The sequence below is a fragment of the Phacochoerus africanus genome, chromosome 14, assembly GCF_016906955.1.
Source record: "Phacochoerus africanus isolate WHEZ1 chromosome 14, ROS_Pafr_v1, whole genome shotgun sequence".
Taxonomy (NCBI): Eukaryota; Metazoa; Chordata; class Mammalia; order Artiodactyla; family Suidae; genus Phacochoerus; species Phacochoerus africanus.
This window is the reverse complement of record NC_062557.1, coordinates 34,424,655-34,433,889: the sequence shown is the minus strand read 5'-3', so window position 1 is coordinate 34,433,889 and position 9,235 is coordinate 34,424,655. Positions and strand designations below refer to the sequence as shown.

At 50.9% G+C, this 9,235-nt stretch overlaps 1 protein-coding gene across 1 annotated transcript; it reads left to right on the top strand.

Moving 5' to 3' along the window:
• Positions 1–300: 300 nt before the first annotated feature.
• On the top strand, positions 301–6,301 carry SUPT4H1 (SPT4 homolog, DSIF elongation factor subunit). The gene is made up of 5 exons (XM_047757887.1): positions 301–445; positions 981–1,087; positions 5,085–5,140; positions 5,410–5,463; positions 5,896–6,301. Exons 1-5 carry the CDS (start codon positions 377–379, stop codon positions 5,961–5,963), a joined length of 354 nt encoding a protein of 117 aa, XP_047613843.1. The 5' UTR covers positions 301–376; the 3' UTR covers positions 5,964–6,301.
• Positions 6,302–9,235: the final 2,934 nt, after the last annotated feature.

The following is a 9,235-nucleotide window of genomic DNA, read 5'->3' as shown; positions in this document are numbered from 1 at the left end:
GGCGGTGCCAGCCGCCCAGATCAAATGACCCGCGCACCAGGATACCACCCGGGCCGCGGGGAGCCCCCGCGCAGGCGCCATCCGTGCCGCCCCTCCTCCTCGGGCTCCGCCCACAGGCCCAACGGCTGCTGGGCCTCGCCCCGCGCTCCGGCCCAGGTGGCGGGGGCGCGCGCCGGTCCAGGTGACTCTCCGCCGGCCCCGCCTCTAGACGGGAGAAACCATCTCCTGAGGCGGGGGGTGGGGCGGGGCCCGCGGCCTCCCACGCCGGAAGAGGAAGTCTGAGAACCGGAAGTGCGTGTATTCTGGGCAAATCGCTGTTTACTTCCTGCGAGCGGCAGCTGTGGCTCATTCCGTCGCTGTTCTTCCTTGGAAGAGGATGGCTCTGGAGACAGTGCCGAAGGACCTGCGGCATCTGCGCGCTTGTTTGCTGTGTTCGCTGGTCAAGGTCTGGCGGGGACCTGGTTGTATGGGCGATGGGGGACCAAGCTGGGAGAAAGGGTAGGACAGGGCTGGGGGGGCGGTGAAGAGAAAAGATCCAGGTAGGGGACGTGGGAAGTAGGCCATCGCTTACGTGGATAGGAAGCCAGTCAGGTTGTGCAGCCATGGTCGCGGGCGGTCTCACATGCCTTTGCAACTTTAGCTCTCAGTACAGGCCTGACCCTTTACAGACGTTCAGTGAACTTCTATTGGAGTCGAAGGACGCCTGCTAAGAGTCAGAGGAGGGTGGGAATTTCCAGCTGAGAGAGTAGTGGGAGAAGGTGCCCGACCCCGAGGATACTAGGGAGAGGAATGGGTAAAACGCAGTTGGGAACAAAAGGAGTGTGAGAGTGGAAAAGGGCTATAGGAATGGTGGACGGGGGACTTGATGAGACAGAGCCAACGTAGGGAGCCTCGTGCTTGACCAGGTAGACTTATGAGAAAGCTGCTTTTTCTTTTGGCCTTGTTCATGCTCCCCTCTCTCCTTTTTATCTCTCTCCCAGACTATAGACCAGTTTGAATATGATGGTTGTGACAATTGTGATGCATACCTTCAGATGAAAGGTAACCGAGAGATGGTATATGACTGCACCAGCTCTTCCTTTGATGGGTAAGTCCCTTTAGATTACTGCATTATCTCTTCTACATTATCTCCACCCCATCAAGTAAACGTGGCCAAACTCTTGAGACCTTAATCCTAGTTGGTCTCAAAGTTATTTTCAGACACACGTCTTTGCTATCCAGAACCATAGCTACTAGACGTGTGTGGTGTTGAGCACTTGAAATGTGGCTAGTCTGGGAGTTCCCGTTGTGGCTCAGTGTGTTGAGAATCCAACTAGTATCCACGAGGATGTGGGTTCGACCCACTTACCCTCGCTCAGTGGGTTAAAGAATCCAGCGTTGCCGCAAGTTGCAGCTTAGGTTGCAGAAAGTAGCTCAGATCTGGTGTTGCTGAGGCTGTGGTATAGTCTGGCAGCTGCAACTCTGATTCAGCCGCTATCCTGGGACCTTCCATATGCTGTGGGTATGGCCCTAAAAAAGAAAAGAAAAAAAAAAAAAAAAAGAAAGAAGTGTAGCTAGTCCAAATTGAGATATGCTTTACCTGTGCTGTAATACTGGATTTCAAAGACTCAGCACAAGAAAAAAAAGTAAAATATCTTGATTTTTGCATGTGTGTTAGTTACATGCCAAAATAATAATTTGAATATATTGGGCTAAATGAAATTAATTTCATTAATGAAGTTAATTTCACTTTTTCGTCATTACTCCTTTAACGTAGCTACAGAAAACTTAAAATGATTTGTGTGGCTTTCATTATTTTTCCACGGGATAGTTCTTCACTAGACTGTCAGCTCATTATTTGTAGGGACTGTATTTTGTGCACTGAGACATGGCATACAGGGCCTGAAAGGTAGTAGGTGCTTAATAAATGCTGACTGCCTGAAGAGCCTTTGTGAAAATGAAAGGGTAAATTTTGGCCCCAAAGTTGATGCCTTTAGATATCTTTAAGAGGCGCTTTAGAAAGGTTTTCCCTTGGCGAGATTGTCCCGTGGGGAAAAGGTGGTGAGAGAAATGTACGTTTCAGTTTTCCTTCCCTAAGGTAGGAGCCAGTATTCTTTGGGGGTTAAGGAAGTACTGTTAAATTTCTTTCAGTCTCTAGGCTAATTAAGGATTTACATACAGACTGGCCCCAAACCAATACTTGCTAAAGTTCCTTCAAGGTGGGCCAACTTTATTCCTCCTTTGTTTGCCTTTAAGGAAGACCAAAGGATTGGGCAGAGAAGATGTTGTCGTGGAACTTTGTACACATGCCTGTGCACACGCAGATACTCCAGTCCTTTGTTCATTTGTTAGAGCCGTATCATTCATCGCCAACAAATGAATGAAGAGACGCCCATCTGTGGCTGCTGTGAGAGACAGCAGGAGTTACCCATGGAGATTCTTAATAGTAAGAGAGACAGTGAAGTTTTACATGTTAGGGTTTTTTGTTTTTTTGTTTTAATCATAGTCAAATTCACATTAAAAAAATTTTTTTATAATTTTTAAGTGTAGAATTCAATGGTATTAAATATGTTCATGCTTTTCGTGTGACTTGTCACCACCATCCATCTCCAGAACATTTTTCCTCTTCTCATTTCCTCCTCCGCCCAGCCCTTGGCCACCACCATTTTATTTTCTCTGTAAATTTGATTACATCATGCAGTATTTGTCTTTTTGTGGTGGGTTCATTTCATGTAACGTAATGCCTTCAAGGTTTATCCATGTTGTAGCAGGTGTCAGACTTTCCATTTTACACCAAGTTTTATTTACATGTCCATCTGTTGACGGACATTTGGACTGCTTCCACCTTTTAAACAGTGCTGCCATGACCATGGGTTTGCAAATACCTGTTCAAGTCCCTGCTTTTACTTCTCTGACATATATATCTGGAAGTGGAATTGCTGGATTATTCTGTGTTTGATCTTTAGAGGAACTGCCGTACTGTTTTTTATAGCAGCACCATTTTACCTTCCCACCAGCAGTGCACAGGGTTCCAATTTCTCCACATCCTTGCCAGCACTTGTCACTTTCTGTTTTTTTGCCTTTGTTAATAGCTACCCCATTGGGTGTGATGTGGTGTCTCATTGTGGTTTTGATTTACATTTCTCTAATGATTAGTGATGTTGAGCATTTTTCCGTATGTTTATTGGCCATTTGTATATCTTCTTTGGAAAAATATCTCTTTAAGACCTTTGCCTGTTTTTTTTGGTGGTGGTGGTGGTGGTGGTGGGTTTTTTTCTTTTTTCTTTTTCCTGTCTTTTTAGGGCCGCACCCAGGGCATATGGAGGTTTCCAGGCTAGGGGTCTAATCGGACCTGTAGCTGCTGGCCTACACCACAGCCGCAGCAACGCGGGATCCAAGCCAGGTCTACGTACGCCCTACACCACAGCTGGATTCTTAACCCACTGAGCAAGGCCAGGGATCGAACCCACATCCTCATGGATATTAGTCAAGTTTGTTAACCGCTGAGCCACGACAGGAACTCCTGCCCATTTTTGAATCAGCCTTTTGGGTTTTGTTATTGAGTTGTAGGAATTATGTACCTATTCCGGTGCATATTAGGATTTGAAGAATGAGTTTATCAAAGGCTAAAGAAGATTAGATTGACAAACTCAGCCAGAAGCAGAGGAGGTAGCATGAATCAGGCTTTTAAGGAAAGAAGTACAGGATTTTTGAGGCAGTTGAGAGAAAGATAGAAAAAGCATTCTAAGCAAAGGGACCTGAGCAACGGCACAGGGTCAGAAAATCAGCGTATGTTTTGGAGAATGATGGAACTTTGTTTAGGTCAAATTACAAAGTCGGATGATAGGCACTATATGGCTGGAACAGTAGCTGTGGAGGACAGAGGCGAATCTACTTTGGTCAGGAGATTGGCCTGCTTATGGGCCTGCCTACCCCAGATCAGTGTGCCAGGCCAGGGCAGGTATTACCCTATGTGCCACACCTGGAGCTGGGGTCAGTTCCACTCAAATCATATGGCTGAGAACGGAGGGTTTGGGTGGGGAGGGTAGCTTCCCAAATAAAAATCCAAGATTGTTACCAAGAGAAGAGAGAATGGATACTGAGGAGACAGCAAATAGCAGTGCCTGGTCTGGATGTGTCACAGTGGGCAGTCAGTAAGCATTCGAGTGGGGAATGACAAATGACCTCTGGCCTCTGAAAGCACCTGATGCTTACCTTTCCTGCTCAGTAGCAGGCTTCTGGCCCTTGGGTAGCCTGTTGCCTGTGCTCTGGGATTAGAGCTACCTTGGGAAGAACTATTTGGATAATCAGGAGAGCTGATATTTATTTAGCACCTGCTCTGTGCTGGGTGTTTTTTATGTATTAGCTCAACCTTACGATGAAATTCTGAGGGAGATCACCGTATGCGTGTCAGGCTGCAGAGGTCTGCTTTTCACTTGTTTCTAGTAAGAGGACCCACGGTGTTGACTCGCCCCCGCCTTTGCCCTAGGCCTATCCCTCAGTGGTCGTGTTGGTTGTAATTAGCAATGCCATCTAGCTCCAAAGCTGTCCCATTTCCCAGGGAATCTGAGCCAGGGATGCTTTTGAACCTGTCAAGGTGGTCTTTGGGGGATGGTAACTGACCTGAGACTGGTAGGCCAGGGACATAAATGCAAAGGACCTTTTTTAGTCCTAGCTCTGAGTCAGTCCTGTCCCAGCCTTAGAACTCAGTTTCCCCTGCTTTCTTTTTTTTTTTTTTTTGGTCTTTTTAGGGCTGCACTTGCAGTATATGGAGGTTCCCAGGCTAGGGGTCGAATCGGAGCTACAGCTGCCGTGTCTGCAACCTACACCACAGTTCATGGCAACACCAGATCCTTAACCCACAAGCAAGGCAGCCAAGGATCGAACCCGCAACCTCCTGGTTCCTCGTCAGATTCGTTTCCTCTGTGCCACGACGGGAACTCCTCCCCTGTTTTCTAGTAGAGACTCAATACTTGGCTTTTCCCTAGGTTTCCTCTCCCAGGACTCTTGTGCTGGCTGGGAACAGAGTAAAGGGGGCAGGTCCTCGGTCTCTCAGTTCTCTGGTAGCGGCAGCTCAGGCTGACTCTGTCTCTTTCTCCTCCTAGAATCATTGCAATGATGAGTCCAGAGGACAGCTGGGTCTCCAAGTGGCAGCGAGTCAGTAAGTGTCTCCCTTTCTCTTGATCCTCGCCTAGTTGTGCTGTCAGGTCCAGGGGCGGGAGTCTTCAGTCAGCGGGTAAGTGGCCCCAGAGCGAGAGAGATGGGGTTGGAGGAAAGCCAGGGAAAGTGTCCTGTGCCCTGTCATTTAACACTCGCAGCCAAAAGATGTGATTGTTCTTCTCTTGGAGTTGCACCCTTTCTTTCATTTTAAGATTCCCCTTTGGCCTTTATTCGTAGCTCACTCTTACTGCAATCTTTCTTCTTTTTCAGGTAACTTTAAGCCGGGGGTATATGCAGTGTCAGTCACAGGTCGCCTTCCCCAAGGTAATAATAATCACGGAACAGCCAGTGCCCCTTCCTGTGCCAAGCTCTGTGCAAGCTTTTTCTGTGAATTAACACCAGTCCTCCCAACTCTATGAGAGAACCAAAGCGCAGAGAAGTTAACTAACCCCCCCAAGGGCACCCAGCTAGGGAGGAGCTAGAATTCAGACCCAAGCATTCTGGCTCTGGAACCCTTGCTTTCCACACCTGCAGTGTCTCTCTTTTTCTTCTCGTTCTTAGCAAGTCATTGCCCAGAACTTGCCTGGATCTTCAAGGGTAACAAGCCAGCCAGGCAGTTCTGTGGATGAGCAGTCTGGGAACTCCAGTTTACTTAGCGCACACCGCCCCCTCCCCTCGCCGGGTGGTAGCCCAGGGAACCTTTCTTTTCTTCTGGGGTCTTCTTCCCTCACAGAGCTGTTTCTCCTCCTGCTGCAGGAATCGTGCGGGAGCTGAAAAGTCGAGGAGTGGCCTACAAATCCAGAGACACAGCTATAAAGACCTAGCGAGATGCACAGCCTCCAGCATCTTTGTTCCTGCCTCTGCCCCTGCTTATTTTTTGTTGTGGAACTAAATGGGCAGAACTGCAAATACGTCCCACCCTCCGAGTCTGAGACTCAGGCTGTTGAGGGAGCAGCACAGTGTGTCCATGGGCCGTTTTACCTTCTCTGGTGGACTGCGGCAAGGATGGGAGCAGTTTGGGCTGGTGGAGTGACAGAGACTGAATTCAGTGGGGACTAGGATACTGGTTTTCCTACCCACCACTCAGAGCTGTGCCCTTGCTCTTGCCCTTGGGCAGGACTCTGGGTCAAACGCAAATAAACATGAACCCTGTAGGACTATTCTTAAGGCTGTAACAAATGCCTCCCCTCCCACTTCCTTTTTCTTAGCTGGGCACAGTCAAAACTCATTGCCCAGTAAGCATCTTCCCAGAGCAGCAGAGGCCCTGCAGGCCGCTCCCTGCAGCCTTCCCAGTGTGCTTCCTTGGGTCTCAGGAGGTCTGCTGTCCGAGTCTAGGCAGCCCCTCAGCCTGGTAGTCCTGGTGTGTCTGCTGGTTGCAGCTTTCCCTTCTCTAGATCTGGCTCAGTGGGTGTCCCTCAAAGAAATCCTGGGCCGCCTTCCTGTTCTTTGCCCCTTGACCACATTTAGAACCTTTTTTCCGTCTTTGTTGTTGTTGTTTTTTTTTTTTTTTTACTGTCCTTCCTACACCTTAGGTCCACCAGTGGCACCCATGATCTCCCTCTCCCCTGCTTTCCTGCGTTTCCCTAATGGAGACCCTCAGGTTGCTGCTGGGTCTTGGTCTGGCTCCTCTGTCCCTCCGCAGGAGGTGGGCTCTCCTCTCTCTGACCTAGAGAGCCTTGAGTGATGTCCAGTTAGTGGCCAAGTGACTTGTTTTGGAATTAAATTTTTTACCGTAAGCTCTCATTTGCTTAAATCCTACCCCCCCCCCCCCGCAAGAATCCCATTTCGTGTGCCCATATTTATTTCCCTAAGTTCCTTTGTTCCCCATCTGCAGAACAGAAGTGATTGCGTTCCGTTTACCTCCGGATTTTTGTGATTATCAAAATGCAGCCACATGAAAATTTTCTAACTGAAGTTTTAGAGAAGGTAGAAACTCTCTTTTTATTAGCCATTCTTCAATACATCCCATCCGTCTACAGGAAACCAAAAAAGTGGGGGAGACGCTTTGACCCGCCCCAGGCAGCCGAGCTCTGACTCAGGCGCAGAGGTGCCTGCTCGGGAGCTTTGTGTCTCTCAGCCACCTGGTGTTGCTAGTGAGTCAGTGTCGCTTGTTACCTGCGACTGGAGGGAGGGAGAGGTGCTGACTCCAGGGCGCTTCCCCATCTCTGTCCTCTGGTGGGAAGGAAGCCGGGTCTGGCCCAGGCTGCTCAAGTTGCCCCCCGCCCCCCCAGTCCTCAAAGCAGAACCCTTTTCTCTGAGGCTGTCCAGCTCAGGGAGGGATCTCTCCACCCCAGTTCCAGCTGCGTTTTCCAAGGACGTCCCCAAAGCCCCGCACCCCGACCGGGGCTCCAGGGCTGGTGGTTTCTGTCGTCCCATTGCCAGGCTGACAGGAGCCTGGGGCAGCAGCCCCGCCGGACTGGAGCTCACGTCCTGGAGGGGAGACGTGGGTTTTTAGCAAGACTGCCCGGGCCACGCAGCCTCCACCCAACTTTCACTGGCTCTTTCTCAAAAAGCCCCTTGGAAATCCCCAGCCGCCGTCCTGCGTGTCAGACCCGGACGTGGCCGCTCGGTGAGAATGGAAACAGTGGGGGGCGGGGGGACCCGAGGCGCTGCGCGCAAATAACCACACGCACGCCGCCTCGGCCCCACGCCGCCGAGCGGGGCCCTAACTGTCAGCCGGGCAGGAAGCGAAAGACACCGGCGCTGGGGGGGGAGGGGGTGGGGAGGGGCGGCCAGGGGCCGGACCGGATTTCACAGGCCTGGGTGCCGCCCGCGGGCCCTGCCCCGGGAGCGGCTTCTGCATTCGCTTTCTTGCTTTCTCAGGTCCTCGAACACACTCAGCAGCCCAGACAGGCGATGAGGTGCTAGAGTCCCACCCCCTGTCGGGAACCCAAAGACGGCTTGGGACAGGGGGGCCGGTGGTTCACTCCCTGGGAGTGAGCGGCGCTGTGTGGAAGAGGAAGTTTCAGGTGCTGGCCGTCTGGTCTGTGCTTGAGGGCTCTGCCCCGCCCGGGGCCTGTTAGAGGGTCAGCTCCATTCTGCCTGCGGAGGTCCCACTGCTGCGGAAGGCTTGGTCTCTTGCTCAGTAGTTTGGTTTCTCTCCTCTAGAAAGACAAGGCTCCTCCCCAGTTGAGCAAGGATAGACTCAAGTCACATCAGAAATAGCGACCAGGCCACCTTCCCCTTGGCTGCCTTCGCATTCTCCCCTCCCTACCCACCGGAGTCTGTTCAGGTTAGGGTCTCTCCAGAAGGAAGGGGCCCAGTGGCAGTGCATCGCTGAAGGCAGCCTCCAGCCCCAAACAGGGATTGGTAGCTGATGGAACAAGGGTACGAACATTCTGGTCTTGTAAGGAGCAGTTTCCCCAAGAGTAATCGGGAGGAAGGGCTGGTGAGGGCTTACACTCAGGCTGGGCTCTTCAGCTTTGGGGACAGGCCTCACTCTGGCACAGCCATTACCTTCTCATTCCCAGCCTGTCTGCAACCTCCCCTCACTCCTCAGAGTCGAATGGACCAGGAACATCTCACTTTGTCTGGAAGTCTGGTTCCTATCCTGTATCAGTGAAGCCTTTCGTTTCAACAGCATTTTACAAGTTGGCAAGAGGGCTTTCACATCCATTATCTTCTTTGATCCACACAAGACCGTTGTGACATGTTTAACATCCTTCTGTCATGATGAAGAGACTGAGGCTCAAAGAGTTCAAGTGACTGGGCCGTGATCAAGTCATGGAGCCTTAGCTCAAGAAATGCATGGCCTGCACTCACTTTAGGGCTGTGTTCTGACACAGTTCGCAAACAGAGTAGCTTTGCTCCCCTCCTGATTTCTCCACAGAACTACACATTGAGCACTGCCAACCACCCTACTGCTACCACCTACATCTCAGTCCTCAGGCCTAAAATTAGCCAGAGGTGGGGAGGCGGTGTGGGGAGATGGCCGGGGGAGGAGATCCCTGGGATTGACTCAGATCCCTGTGCAGAGCACCGGGAATTGTCTCGTCTTCCAGTTCCCGCCTGGCTGCATCTTTGGTTCCATCCCATTAGCTCTTGTGGATCTGCTGGCTGGTGCCAGACCCTCTCCAACCTCTCCTGCTTTTTTTCT

What these genes read in the sequence shown, in the direction of transcription:
- SUPT4H1 (XM_047757887.1), top strand. Translation starts at nt 377, where the DNA reads ATGGCTCTGGAGACAGTGCCGAAGGACCTGCGGCATCTGCGCGCTTGT. An exon ending in ACCAGCTCTTCCTTTGATGG is followed by an intron (nt 1,088 to 5,084) that starts GTAAGTCCCTTT and finishes TTCTCCTCCTAG; the next exon opens with AATCATTGCAATGATGAGTC. An exon ending in CTCCAAGTGGCAGCGAGTCA is followed by an intron (nt 5,141 to 5,409) that starts GTAAGTGTCTCC and finishes CTTCTTTTTCAG; the next exon opens with GTAACTTTAAGCCGGGGGTA.